Source organism: Panthera onca, chromosome B1, assembly GCF_046562875.1.
Source record: "Panthera onca isolate mPanOnc1 chromosome B1, mPanOnc1 haplotype 2, whole genome shotgun sequence".
Lineage (NCBI taxonomy): Eukaryota > Metazoa > Chordata > Mammalia > Carnivora > Felidae > Panthera > Panthera onca.
Window position 1 is genome coordinate 35,268,228 of NC_138342.1, and position 15,082 is coordinate 35,283,309.

Sequence of the window (15,082 nt, forward strand, 5' to 3'; positions counted from 1 at the left end):
CTGCTGAGAGGGCCCCAGGACATCCACAACGCACTCACTCCAGGGGCTTTTTACTGTTGTAAAATTATCCAAAAAACGGACATTACAGATTTATCTTTCTAAAATATTCTTAGAAAATGACAACTGTGGACTAATAGGATCAGTGGTGCATAATTCGAGGTGAGTTTTCTGGTTTGTACTCTTTTGAGTAAGTACAATCGACCCTCATTATTTGCAGAGCACATGTTTTCAAATTTGCCAACTTGCTAAAATGTATTTGTAACTGTCAAATCCATGTTTCCTGGTGCTCTAGCAGTCATCTGCGGACTTTTGCAGTTCACTGAAAACCTGGGTTGCACAATGCACACATTCCCAGCTAAGGCTGAACAAGGTTTAACACTTTGGCTGTTTGTTTCAGCTCACAGGGTAACAAGTGTTCTTCTCTTCACGTGCCATGTTTTTCATATTTTGTGCTTTTTCTTGGTGATTCTGCTGTTTAAAAGGTACCCCAAACACAGAGCTGAAGTGCGGTCTAGAGTTCCTAAGTTCAGGAAGGCTATGATGAGCCTTAGGGAGAAAATATGTATTAGATAAGCTTCATTCACGCATGAGTTATAGGGCTGTTGGCTGTGAGTTCAATGTTAATCTGACAACGCTATATATTAAATAAAGTCTCTTTAGACAAAAACATACATAAAATAAGGTTATGCATTGATCAGTTGGTAAAAATGTGACTAAAGGTTCTCAGGAACATAGCTCTGTACTTTTCCTAGGGGTAACGCTTCGGTATTCGCTAATTCAGTCTTGACGGTGACTTTATAGAACATAACTACAATGAATAGTAAGAATCGACTGTATTTTTAGGGTGGAAGAGGGTAATACACTAGATCTAGAATCAAGAGACTTTGATTATAATCCTAGCTCTGCCACGGGGGCGCCTGGGTGGCTTCGTCAGTTAAGTGTCCAACTCTTGATTTCGGCTCAGGTCATGATCTCCAGGTTCGTGAGTTTGAGACCTGCACTGGGCTCTGTGCTGACAGTGTGGAGCTGCATGGGATTCCCTGTCTCACTCCCTCTCTGTCCCTCCCCTGCTCATGCTCCCTCTCTCTCTCAAAGTCAAATAAATAAACTTAAAAAAAAAAATAATCCTAGCTCTGCCACAGACTTCACCTATCCAGGTTTCAACCTCTTTGCCTATAATTGTTTGGAGTTATGAAGATAAATTGATAATTATAAATGTAGTTTTTAAAAAAGTAGAAAGTCCTTGGGGTGCCTGGGTGGCTCAGTCGGTTGAACATCTGACTTAGGATCACGTCATGATCTCACAGTTCATGGGTTTGAGCTTGTGTTGGGCTCTGTGCTGACAGTTCAGAGCCTGGAGCCTGCTTCAGATTCTGTCCCCCTCTCTCTCTGCCCCTCCCCTGCTTGTGCACGCATGCTTTATCTCTTTCAAAAATAAATAAACATTCAAATAAAAAAGTAGAAAATTCTTTGATAACATTAATAGTGTACTTGTATCTGGCACTTAGAACATCCCAAGGTATTTTTAAAAAATGTTTACTTATTTTATTTTGAGAGACGAAAAGAGATAGCACAGGTGGGGGAGGAACAGAAAGAATCCCAATCAGGCTCCTTGCTGTCAGGGTAGAGCCCAATGTGGGGCTTGATCCAACAAACTGTTGAGATCATCTTAGCCAAAATCAAGAGTCGGCCGTCTAACCAGCTGAGCCATCCAGGCACCCCCAATCTCAAGGTGTTTTTAATATGTCACAATTATTTTACTTTGGAAGTTATTTTTTTTAATTACCATATTTTATGATCCTAAGACCCACATTTTTTTCATATTTTAAAATCTCTGAGCTTGTTCAAAGATGCAATTATGATTCACAGTGTTTTTTCCTTCTTTCTTAGTGGAACATAGAATATTGGCACATCTTGCATTCAATGGGTCTTAAATTAGATGACATACAGTATTTTGTATCTATCCTCCCTTAGGAGTTCTCTCATCTTGTGTTGACTGTATGGTTTCTAAACAAGCATGCAGGGGGCACCTGGGTGGCTCAGTTGGTTAAGCATCTGATTTCGGCTCAGGTCATGACCTCGCAGTTTGTGAGTTTGAGTCCCACATTGGGCTCACTGCCGTCAGCCTGTCAGCATAGAGCCCATTTCAGATCCTCTGTCCCCCACTCTCTCTGCCCCTCCCCTGCTTGTGCTCTCCCAACAAACAAACATGCCAGCTCTAAACTGACACCCTCTCCAGTGAGAAGTTTTCCCAACATTTTCCTTCTTTTAATAACGTCTCAACTTTTTGTATTCCTGATCTAAATATCAATTCTTCTGTGGCTTTTTACTTTTAACCTATCTTTGCTTTCTTGCCTTTAAAAAATTAAACTTTTCAACTGACTTTCTTAATTTCTAGTGTGATCATCTAACACCAAAGAGTAAGTGCTAATGCTCTTTCCTTGGGATAAAATATTTAATCGCCTACATCTGCAAGTAACTGTGGACAGGAAGTCAGAGTATTATTCTCCAGAAGCCCATTGCTTGCATGTGGCTGATATTAATCAACAGGACTTTGTGGAGTGTTTCACAAATAAAACAGTTACCCAGCCCTCCCAGGTGGTGCTGGAGGTGCACCTTCCCCAAACTCTTCCTTCTTTAGAAAGGTCTGCACTTTCCCATCCTCTTTTATAGTTGCCCTTCCTAGATATGAATGCTTTATTTCAGGAAAATAAAGAAAAAGGAATCTCAAAATTACTCAATAGCACAACTCTGGAGTGGCAGAGAAGGAACTAAAACCAGGGTCTCAGCTCTGACCTGGGGCAGGTGTCCCTATCTTCTTGTTAACTTTATTTCCTCTGAATGCTTTGTGTCTTTTTGAAGTTTATTTTATTTTGAGAGAGAGCGAGCGTGCATGCATGCCCGGGAGAGGGGCAGAGACAGAGAGGGAGAGACAGAATCCCAACGAGGCTCCACATTGTCAGCACAGAGCCCAACTCAGGGCACGAACCTACAAACCATGAGATCATGACCTAAGCTGAAATCGAGAGTCGGACATTTAATCGACTAAACCCCCCAGGCGCCCTGAATGCTTTCTCCTTTGTACTCATCCATCCTGCTTGGCTGTAAATACAGTTATATCACAACATAAGGGTAATTTCCACTACAGGAAGGTCGCAGGTGCTTCCATGGAAATGCACTGCCCTCTGGAACAACAGAGGTCTTTTGAAGCCATTGGGAAACAGTGATGATACTTAAGGAAAATCCATCCCAAATTCCACAGGAGAGTTACTGCTTGCAAAATACTCTTGTTAGATGCAAAACCAGAGTGTACTACTTGCTGCACTTTTCTTCAAACGACTGTCTAAAAATTACAGATTTCCCCCACAAAATTAGTAGCTAATGGAGTGAAAGGTGGATTCTTAGGTGATCACTATCTGGTTTGCAAGTGACACGTTCAACTGGACACCCAATACTAAGGTGTCCCTAGGTAATGAGTACATGTGTTAAATAAGCTAATCTTTCTTCAATTTTACACTAAGTTTTATCTGTTCATAACTGACCAACTGATTTTTATTTACATAGTTGAGTTTTGGTATGAATTATAGCAATCATGGTTCTCCATATGAAATGGCTATTGATTCAAGTTTATGGAGGGGACTGTCAACAGAGCTGGAATGTTTGCACTAACAGTGGTGACCACACCCTAATTTCAACAAGTGTCCTTCAATACTGGACCATCAAGAAGGCTCAAGAAATTTCAGCATTTTCATCTTTCTGGAAATGGAAAAAGACGGTGATTAGTGGCAGGTCAGCAGTGAGTTAGTTATATCCACGACACAGCCCTTCCACCTGGCACAGTTTGGGAAATGGGGGGACTAAACCCCAAATTTGCTTGATATTTACCAAGGTCAAATATTTAGGACTGGGAATTAGACAATACCATTCTGGACTTCTGTGTCACCTGTCCCTGTGCTCTGAAACTCTTACCCACAGTTCTGAATGGCTGATGTAAGTATCTAAAATTGGCTGATCTCCAGGATAGTATTTTCTCCCCCAGAAAGGCAGAGAGGAGGGTGGGGAGTAAGATGGAAAACACCCCTTTGGGTCAGATCAAACCCATAATTAACTGACCATAATTTATGGAATTGTGAAAGCTGTAAAATCCCAGCATGTTAGCTACACCCCTCTCCTTCTCTGCCATGGAGAACCCAGTGGAACAATGGTTCCACTGTATTCTTTGAGCTCTACCCAGTGGCTCCTGTGGTCCCTGCCTTCCTAACTTGGGAAGACACCACGGCCCTTTTATCTAACCCCAATGCTCAACTGCAAAGAGAGAGAATGTTTTCTTACATTTTTTTAGTATTTATTTTTGAGAGAGAGTGAGAGAGAGACACACACAGTGCAAGTGGGGGAGGGCAGAGAGAGAGGGAGACACAGAATACAAAGCAGATTCCAGGCTCTGAGATGTCAGCACAGAGCCCAATGCGGGGCTTGAGTCCATGAGACAGGAGATCATGACCTGAGCCAAAGTCAGATGCTTAACCGAGTGAGCCACCCAGGCGCCCCAGAGAGAGAATGAATTTACTTCACCTCCTGCACACACGACTCCCCCACAACATGATTGCATTAAACCTAATTCCAAAATATTCTGAACCAAACCTCAGGTCTATTTGAGTAATGCTTTTAAATGAAAAGACAGAAAGAAAATAGATTTCTGATCTGGCAATTCTTAACACTTGTTTTTTGCTTCCTAAGGAAACTAATAAACAAGTGGGTAATGTACTTCAATATTTCCTTATTTTTAAGTCAGTTGCCAAACTGGGCGGTTCAAAGACACTGAGTTAGGAAACGAACATACTTTCTACTTATATTTATGTATCGGCCTTTAAAATTTTTAACATGCTATATATGCTTTATTTTGAAATATACTTTACTAGTACACTAGGACATGTATGTAGTTAACCAAGAAGCGTGTACATTGGTGGATATGTTCTCAAAATTTTTTATCAGTGGGCTGCACGATTAAAAGGATTTGAAGATATTGCTCTAGCTAACGATCTCACTATCTTTTGTAAGCCACAGACGTGCAGGAATGAATTCAAAGGTATAAGCAAAATTGGTACCTTTTCAAATAGTAAAAAAAAAAAATGGCTTTGCAACCCAGAGAAGATCTTGCCATAAAGATGACTTTACTATGCAGCAAATCTAATGTCTCTAAGAGGCAGGAAATGCCTGCTTTGCCAGGGGCACAAATAGTTTGAGATCTGCTTAATTACTGGTCTGTCTTTGATCTTTTCCTTTCAGTTTACAGTTGCTCATTTAACAGGGAGCTTGCATGCTAAAAAGAGAAGATACCTGTTGAAACTTAACAAGAATGGCAAGAAATTAATGGAACAGAAGAGACCACTTGTTCAGTACTACTCAAGTCCAACCACCGAAGGTATCAGTTCACTTTCATCTTTATTACTAATAAAATACATACAACAAAATCTTTAAAAATACAAAAGCCGCTTTTAAAAAAAGAGGGCTACATTTTGAAGAAAACTCAGGCTCACGGTACTTGGCCTATTTCAATCTTATTGCACCACGTCTGGAATCTTTTTTATATGGACAGAGACATCTTTGAATAGGGCGGTGGTCTTCAGGCCTATATCTCTTAAGATTGGACTTAAACATAGAACAAGGCTAGTAGTTTATCCTGAAACTTCTGTGTGGTACTGGAAGGGTAAGGACACCCTGTGCATGCCTGTTTTTCAACTTTTTTACCTCATTGGCCAAAACCATACATATACATGCGTGTATGCACGCATGCACACAGAGACACCAGGAAGGAATGATCTGCAGTTAGTTTGCAAGGAATATGGCACAGTACCTGGGATGCTCTCTAATTTCCGTCTGAGCTCTTCATTTTCTTGTTGCAGTGAAATAACCTCCTGCTCCAGCTCTTGGCATCTAGGACAGTAGCCTTCCTCTTCCTCCTCCTCTTCCTCCTCGGGCAGTGTAGAAGAGGACGGGTGACCATGGGATTCGGATGTCGCCGGGGAGGTCCAGCCACCTAGTGTATGCACGGGGGAGGTTGACAGAGGATCCACGTCGGCCAGGTGGCCATACTCACTGACTGATGAGGTGTTTGGAGTTGGAAAGCTCCCCGAGAGCAGGTAATTTTGTAGGGAGTCAGTGAAAACCCTCAAAAAGGCAGAAGTTTGTTGTTTCCTTTGCATATATTGCATGTCTATATCTACATTATCTGACGTCTGACTGTGGACCCCTTTCCCGACGTGACACTGTTCCTGTCTCTCAGTATAACTCGAGCCTTCCTGCTTGACACAAGAAATCATGGATTGAGAATGGTTGGAGTCCAGTAGTTTTCCTCCACAATTTAAGAGACTAAGAACTCGACTGCACTGCTGGGCAAAGGCATCCAAGATCATACGACTCTCTGAAACACATGAAAAAACACATCAGAGACGGACAGCCAAAGACAAGGGTAAGTAAGGTCCTCAATTTTGAGGTTAACATTCAAAAATGTTAAAATTATGTATTTCTACTCTCCATCCCAAACCAAGGTAACACAGTGAATGTACTTTTAGTAGGATGCATAGCTTCCTGTCATTCTGCAACCAGAGGGGTGTCTGAAGAGTCATTCCCAGTCCCTCATTCTGGGAAACGGCTGCACTGTGACTTTGGGCACCACAGAGAGATTTCCCTCTCTGTGGCGTTAACTGGCCTGTACAAGTCTGAACTCACACCTTTGGCTTCATTAAGATCCTTACTCTAACGAATCGAGCCAGCTACCGCAGACTCAATTCCTCCTTGATAGGAGGGCTTACAGCAATCATTACTTCTATTTCTGGAGTGCCCTCATGCCCTTGCTATTAATCAGCTGATACAATCCCTGACGAGAGTACGTTGCTTCCAGATGCAAACTGGAGAAGAAAGATAAGTCTTTTTGAAGAGCTCACTAGACATCTAAAGTAAAACAAAGGATGGCCTATAAGGCAAAAGATGATGAGCCCAAAAGCAAAACTGTGTTATCCAACATCTGTGTTCACTATTCTTTCTCTTCATTTATCTGTGAACTTGGATTTCTTGTCAAGGCCAATATTTAGGCCAGTCCATACAAGTATCATGTAAAAAGCAGTAGTGCTTCTTCCATGAGCCTCTTCCATTAGATTGCCAAATCTTTTAAATGGCATGTGTCCAGACTGCTGGTTAGTTGACATAAATGTATTCTAAAGCATACTAATTGTCAATCAGTGAAAAATAAAAAGCAAATGGAAAACAATCAGTTCAACAACCAAAAACACCTCAAAAACTGTGCAATTGTGATTTAATTCTGTCAGTCTTGGGTCTTGAAAATTCACCCTAAATGCAAATATCACGAGGTGCAGCCTCTTCTTTCTGGACTACCATCCAGAATGGGCTATTTATAAATATACAGAGATACTTTATAGGGCTTGTATACAGCTATAGGATGCCTCTCATTTCATCTCTTCCCTATCCAGAATAATGGCAACAAACAAAATACTGTAGATTTTAGATGCCAGTAAGTATTTATGATAGAAATTTAACTAGCTACCTACTGTCTCTGAAAATGTTGGCTCTATCTTTTTCTCAGGGGAAAAAACTTTAAAAATGAAAAATGGTGAAATGTTTGAGGGCTTCTATGGGAACAACAAAATATTTACTGAATGCATGTGGGTCCTCTCATAAATATATAGATCTTCATTTGTAACACTGGACATTGCTTTGGCTGCATTCTGGGTAGGCTGAGAGTCCACGGGACTACTTTGCTCTTGCCATGGTGTTTTCTCATGCTTAGGAGCAGTACCACCCTTAGACATAGGGAGGGGGGCCCTGCCCTAATCATCCTCCTCCATCCCTTCCCCTCCCCATGGTAAGGTACCCAAGATCCAGGAATTCCTTACTTAAACTGCTTCGAGGGCCTGTGCTGGACTCTTCCCTGAGCCATTCTCCCAAGGACAGACCATGGTGCCAGAGCCTGGAAGTTTGGACGGGGGCATCCATTCGTGTGTATGTGAGGCTCCTCCTATTAGAAGATGAAGCTGGGGGTGGGGAGAGAAGGCCATGGGCTGGCTGAAAACTCCAAAGTCAGATCTGGTCATTAAGGTATTATTTGTCAGGGGAGGTGGATGGAACATATTTTATTTAATAGTTTGTTAATTATTTAGATATATGGTATGTAGGCCTGCATCTGTACTCTTGTCCTAAATCCCACAAATATTAGGCACAGGCCTGTTTTTTACACAGTGATTTTGAGTGCTGAAGAAGAAAACCAGATGTCAGGCATAGTTTCAGGCTAGAATTGATTGATGGGCTGGGAACTTCACTGAAGCAGCAGCCAGGACAAAGTTCACTTGCTATACTAGAGAAAAGGGAGATGGATATAAGAAGTATCTTTTACACACCAAACAGTGGAATTGATGCCTCTGCCCCCTGCCAGATGGAAGGGAAGGACTGAGCCCCTGATTTAAACCAAAAGGTAATGGGGAAAGACTTTAAATATTTGGGTATTAATTCTTTACACTGACCAAAACCAAATAAACAAAGTAAACAGCTGAACCATAAAAGTGGGAAGCCTTAAGATGTTGCACAGTGGTCTTCATTTCCGGGTTTTTGTTATTAGTAAAATCAAAGAATGTTATTGATCACGAATTTTCAATTCTAGCACACTGGCAGTTTTCATTCATTTTAATCCTATAATCCCATTCTAGACCTGAAGTTGTATTTACTGTTTGCATTTTAATCAGCATGGCCCTAACTGATTTACAGCCTATACACCTTTAACGTAACCTTGATGAAAGGAACAAAATATGCAAAGAAAGGCTAAAAGAGAAGTGGCTATAAAGAATTGCTCAAATATATTTGTTCAATGTCCTAAAGCACACTCAGTAGCTTTAATCATATTGATACATCACATTAGAGTATAGATTTTAAGGGAAAAAATCTGACTTAGGGACAAGCATGATTTGTTTTCTTAATTGAAGGATAAGCTTGTAATATGCTGAGAAAAAATCATTATGTAATACACTACATTATGAAGATAATGTATTAAAGTGCACCCAGAGTATCAGAGAATAGCTACAACCATAAAACACTTCTTGCCTTCAGTTTTTACAAATGCTTCATTCTGGATTTGTTCTCAGAATTGATAGATGCAAAAATAACGACCATAAAAAGTTGAATTTCTCCTTTTTGGTATCTTAAAATATTTAAATACTGTTTTAACGTCAATACACGGAAAGATATGATGAACAATATTACTATTACACTCGGCAGAAAACAGCAAATCTTTCTACCTACTACATATTGCAGCCAGCAATACTTTAGCTTTCCAGACAGAATATAATTAGAAATGCAAGGACTGTGCAATGCTCATTATCGCTAAGAAATGGAGAAAAGTTCTGTTTTCATATGAACACAATTGAATGGTCACTGACCCATGATTCTTAATTGAGCAAAGTATGAACATGTATTTTGAAATTTTTTAACTGTTTTTTTTTTCCTAGTTACAGAATGCTCCACTCAAGAGATGGCAGGGAAGAACACCAACAGTTTACAAAGGGGCTTTAAAACTACCGACTTCATTCTTAACTTCTCTAAAATTAAACACCACAAAATATTCATACAGCACAACCACGAAGCACTATAAAGTGACCACTTGTAATTTATTTTGCTCTATTGCACAATCTGTTGGGATAGTATCATGTTGGAAATTTTGCCTAGTCTGATTCCAAAATCTGAACCCGTGATTACTTTTTTAATTAAAAAATTCATTTCTAGAAATTCTTCTGAATGTAAGTGGTTTAAGCCATCCTACATCTGATAAGTGAATAAGAAGAGGGATGGGAACTCGGCAATCAAACACAGGCGCCTTACTTTAATGTCCTTCTTTGTAAGTAAAGCCTTGAATGGAATTTGCCCATCACAGCACATACCCAAGAGTATTCTGTTACTATGAAGGAGATCACAGCCATCGAGATTAGTGGTAACCTTTTGATTTTAACCCAGCGGAGGGTGAAATATATTAATATTAAAAATGCAGAAGCAGAAAAAATTTTTTGTGACCTATTATCATGTATCCATACATTATATCTACCAAAAGGATTTCCAGCTACTTCAAAATAGATGATTTCCTTAAAACATTAACATAACTTCTTAAGAGAAGACTTCAAGGCATAGAAAATAGAAGTTAGAAAATGAAAGCATCTTTGGAAGCATCACCCTTGTCTTAAATCAATGAACTATGTCTTAAAAAAAATGCCATCCAATTTTTTTTCATAATGGCAAACATCAAAACAGCAAAACAGGATGCAATTTTTCTAAATAAATAAATCAATGATGTGTCAAAAATTAACAGATGAGTTAATATACTTGGTGCTATCAAAACCAGATGGTGCTTCCTAATATTCATCCTGCTCAGTCAATCCCTGAATATTTTCTGGACCATCGGTATATAAAATAGGATGCTGCTATTTGTGATGGCAAACAAAAGCAATCATGCCTGCCAAGCACATACTATAACAGGCAGCATTTCAGCTCTGCTAGACAGAAAGTAATTAGAATGCTTTTAATGTCCAAAAGAATGATGCTGATAGGCTGCCACAGATGTGTAGATTTATGAATATTTATATGGTGGTTTATAGCTGACACTTTTATCAGTTGAAGAAGATAAAATATCTGCCTGACTCAAAAGCTTGACAGTCAGGTTAATAAAATCTCATTAAAGAGAATGACCTATGCAATTATATAGGATTTATTGTAATTCATTTTTGATTGTACTCTGCTTAAAGATGCAATTTCCCATTTCCTGATGCCAAATTTAGGCTGCATATCAAGATCTACGTGGGTTTTAACTCTAAGCCTCCCACAGAGGAAAAATACGCTTTTAAAACCATGGTATATTACCCCTTTTAAGGAAAATTATACTCTTCATGAGATTTTATAAGAATGCTGAAAAATCTATTTTTAATCACATTTCTCCTCTCAATGGTTTATGGCTTTTAATGGGAAATAAGATTCACTTCAACCTTTTCATCTTTTCACTGCCTTTATGCTGGACACTCAGTTTTATCTCTTCTGTCCTTGACTCATTTCATCACATCAATGTTTTGACTATTTTCAGTCTATTAGGTGGCCCTCGAGGTTACAGTAACACTTCTGTGAGGGTGCAACAAGCAACTTACCACCTCCTCCAGCCCCCTCCTCAATATGCTTAAGTGGTGTCTGTCTGTACACACATGCTCATTGGTTCAAAGTGGAACCACTAGTTCCTCAAAGAGCCAATCAGCTCTTAAGGTGACTGTCCCTCTGATGGCCACTCACATCTCTGTGCTGGGTTAAGAGATGGGTTTGTCCATCAATGATTAATATTATGACCACAATTCAGGATGTCTAGTACTATGGCCTTTTTTTTTTCTTTTTCCTGCCAGACCATTTTCTTCATTGCATGGAAGAAACCTACTATCCAATTCCCATTTTTCCAACAAGCAAATGGCATCCTGCCCTTGGTGCTATCAAGCTTACTCTTTATGACCTGAAAGAAATAAAGAAAGAAAGAAAGAAAGAAAGAACGAAAGCAAGCAAGCAGCCTTTAAGAATAAAAGGTAATAAAAAATATAGGGAGTTTCAGGGGTATCAAACAAAGCCCCTTTTCACTCTTTTAGATTCAGTGATGTTGTGATTTCCACCTGGGGATGGAGACAAAATTAGCTAAGAAGAAACACTGAAAGAGTACATTTACAACAAAGTGAAAAAGGAAAACAATACCCACAAACTCCTTGTGAATGAAAGACAGCAAGGACACTGCCAGAGTAGGAAGGAGCATGGAAAGGACAGCAAGTGGCTGGTGCAGAAAAAAGAAACAATGCAGGAAAAATAGCAGGAAAAAGCAAGGTTAAAACTATGGATGAAAATGGCAATGAGGGAGCAGATTTATAGTGTATAAAAGGAAATAAAAGACTGAAAGACAGCAAAGACTAAAAGGAGAAAGCAAGAGGAGATTAAAGACTGAACAGGCAGATAAAAAAGGGGAACCCTCCCCCCCTCCCCTAGTAAACATGGTGGAACTAAGGTTATGCAAGGGAGTAAACAAATACAGAACATGGGAAAAGAACCCAAACTGCTGAGAAAGAACATAAAAAAAGATAAAGATTAAGCAGAACTAGGGAATAAACACGGGCATGAACTAAAAGTAGTATAAATAAGACTCCAAACCCAGAGAGAAAGAACACAAACCTACTACTAAGAAGGGGAGAACACAGAAGAAAAATGAGAAAAATGGAAGTGGATGGGTAGCCTAACAATGAATATAAAAACACAAGAGAATATTGGGTCAAGGGCAACTGAAAATAAAAAACCCACCCCACCAACAATAAGACACCTACACAAGAACCCCACTCAAAGCCGACAAACACCTCCAAATCAGTGAGACATGTGACAGAACAGGAAGTCTTCACTATTACCTGTAATCAGATTTTCTTTCTCAAAACCAATCCCTCATGTGTCAAAATATTGACAAACAACATAACATTAGCATAGGCGTCTACAACTCATTTAGAGACAATGCTCACATTTTCATTAGGACAAAAGCCTTGGACTCACCGATATGCAGAATTTGGGGGGTTCTAAAATACCAAAAAAGGCCTGAGCAGGAACTTTTAGTTCTGATAAGCGAGATAAACGCGGAGGGCCCTTGGGCCAGGCCCCCAGGCTATGGCTTTTCTACCAGCCCACCTCCCGTAGCTTAACCCGCAGGAGAGCTGGCTTTTCCCAGGGGACCTCCTGCAGCCTCCCGGTGGAGAGGCATTTCTTCAAGGGGCAGGACAGATGCTCGGGAGGCTCGCGATCCCGGGGTGCAGCCCCCACCCTCCTGGTGGGGAAGGGGTATGAGCGGCGGGCCCCGAGAGCCCGGGGTGGGGGTGGGGGAATCTTCTGGGCTGGGGGGAGGGGCGGGACGTCTCCTTCCCTAAAGTCCGCTACAGGGGGCGAGCGTCAGGTCCACCCGCGTGGCTGGTGCAGAGGAACCCGCTGTCTGACACGGTTTGGGACTCTGGGGTGGGTGGGGAAAGAGGGGCTGAGGGAGCAGACAGCGCGCGCATGAGAAACACAAGCGCACAGGGAAAAAAAAAAAAAAAAGAACCCAAGAGCCAGAGCCAGCCGAGTGGACCGCGACAGAGTAATAGTGCACCAAAGAGGTGGTTAAAAAGATAATCAGAAGGCCAGGAAAGAGAGAGAGAAGGAAAAACAAGAAGAGAAGAAAGAGAGGTAAATGAAGAAGTGGAAGGAAAAAAAAACAGCCGAGGATAAAGGGAAGGAGTCCCCGAGCGCCGCCAGAGCAGCCCCAGCCTCTCCGGGAGCGGCCGTGGCGGTCACCCTGGGGTGTCCGGCGCGCGGCCTCGGCGCCAAGCCTGCTTCTCTGACCCCCGCCCGAAAGACCCCTGCCGCCGACCGCCACAGCCCGGCTTCCTGGGCGCCAAGCCGCAACCGAGCGCGGAGCCACCTGTTAGGAGGCGCGCGCGCCGTCGGAAGCTCCGCACGCGGCGGCGGCGGGGAATCCTCTAGAAGTTGCTGCCCGCGCGTGGAGGCCTCAGGGGTGCGCTCGGACGCCCGACTCTCTCTCGGCCCGGACTGCACTCGCCCCTCTCCACCTCTCCGCTCTCCCCTCACGACCCTCCCGCCAGTCCGGCGCGCGGAAAAGGTGTCCGCCATGCCCAGCTTCTGGCTCCCGGGCCCCCACCCCTCCCCGCGGCCGAGCGGGAAGGAAAGTTGCGCCCAGGAGTTGGTACCTGCGCTGAGCTCCAGGCTGGCGCCGTCGCTGCCCGCGCTGCTGCTGCCCGCGGCGGCCGCCGGGCCCGGGCCATACCTGACGACGGCGGCGAAGGACGAGGATGAGGCGGCGGGGGACGCCGGCGGCGGCGCCGGAGTCCTCAGGTGGCCCTGGGACGCGGCGGGCGTGCACGATGGAGACGACGACGACGCGGCGGCGGCTGCCCGGCCGGGCCCGGCGGGGTAGGTGCTCTGCGCCTGGAACTGCTGCGGCGGCGGCGGCTCGCTGCTGCTGATGGAGACGGCGGCGTGCGGCGCGAAAGGCGGCGGGGGCGGCGGCGGCGGCCGGACGTGCGGCAGCTCCACCAGGGTGGGTCTGTCGTAGCGCTTGGCCAGCGCCGGTCTCTTGCTGGGGAACGTCTTGAGGACGCTGTAGGGGCTGCGCTGCTTGTAGATTTTGGGGACGCTGGGCCCCTCCTCCGCCGGCTGCATCTCCTCCTCCATCCTGCGCCTCGGGGCCGGTCCCCGGTCGCACGCCCCCTCCCCGCCGGGCGCCGGGCTCCGAGGGTGCCTCCGCCTCCCGCCCGCCGGCTCTGCCCGAGTACGCGCGTGTGGGAGGGTGTGTGCCTGTGCCTGGGCCGCCGCCGCCGCCGCCGCCACTGCCGCCTGTCGCTGAGGCTGGCATAGCTGAGCCCCCGCGCGGGGGGCTGCCGCCCGAGCGCTGATTGACAGGCCGCCTCGCCAATGCCTGGAGGGAGAAAGGAGGTAAAGAGCAAGTGTTTAGGGTAATATCTGCTAATGATAATGGGGGCGGGGGCGGGGCTTGGCGCCGCCGCCGCCGCCCGTGGGGTCCGCGCGCCGGGTGTGCGCCTCCGACGGGGGGAGGGAGGGGGAAAGCCGGATCCCGAGGGCGCGCGGGTAAACAGGGCGAGGTTCCGGCCAGCGCGAGACTTTGGAGCCCCACGTGCAGACTTGAGGCTTCTGCCGTTGCGGGCGGGGTTAACCTTCGGAAATGAGCCCCTGGCGCCCCCTACGTGACCCCAAACTCTCGGGGTTGCACAGAGGGGCTGGTAGTAGTTGGGGCGGGGCGTGTGTCCTTTGGGAAGGTATCCCCACAGCCAGTTGTCCTGCCCACGGGGAACTGCTCCCCCAATCTTCTGTAAAGAACATCTTGAAGGTCCTGATCCATGGTCGCTGCGCGTTGTTTGCACTTCTCGGGGTCTGCCCACATGGTCTTTGAGCTCATGCATATCACAAGGGCGCACAGGGCGTCGGACTTTTACGTTATTTTATTAATTTCCCATAGGAGCCC

The 15,082-nt window shown here is 44.2% G+C and overlaps 1 protein-coding gene and 1 long non-coding RNA gene across 6 annotated transcripts in view; one reads left to right on the top strand and one right to left on the bottom strand.

Moving 5' to 3' along the window:
• Nucleotides 1-14,391, bottom strand: part of BEND4 (BEN domain containing 4) — a 38,553-nt gene extending 24,162 nt beyond the window's left edge. For 3 of the 4 annotated variants that reach the window (XM_060655143.3, XM_060655146.3, XM_060655145.3), the window contains exons 1-3: nucleotides 13,791-14,391; nucleotides 7,911-8,048; nucleotides 5,855-6,421 (exon numbers count right to left, since the gene is read on the bottom strand). In XM_060655143.3, coding sequence (XP_060511126.1) covers nucleotides 5,855-6,421; nucleotides 7,911-8,048; nucleotides 13,791-14,274 — 1,189 coding nt within the window. In that variant the 5' untranslated portion in view covers nucleotides 14,275-14,391. The remainder of the gene's footprint in view (nucleotides 1-5,854; nucleotides 6,422-7,910; nucleotides 8,049-13,790) is intronic. The other variant, XM_060655144.3, reaches the window with a different exon arrangement.
• Nucleotides 14,392-14,422: 31 nt separating this feature from the next.
• The window catches only part of LOC144616190 (uncharacterized), an 89,460-nt gene continuing 88,800 nt past the window's right edge, over nucleotides 14,423-15,082 (top strand). For both annotated transcript variants that reach the window (XR_013555304.2, XR_014137573.1), the window contains exon 1: nucleotides 14,423-14,535. This is a non-coding gene — a long non-coding RNA (uncharacterized LOC144616190). The remainder of the gene's footprint in view (nucleotides 14,536-15,082) is intronic.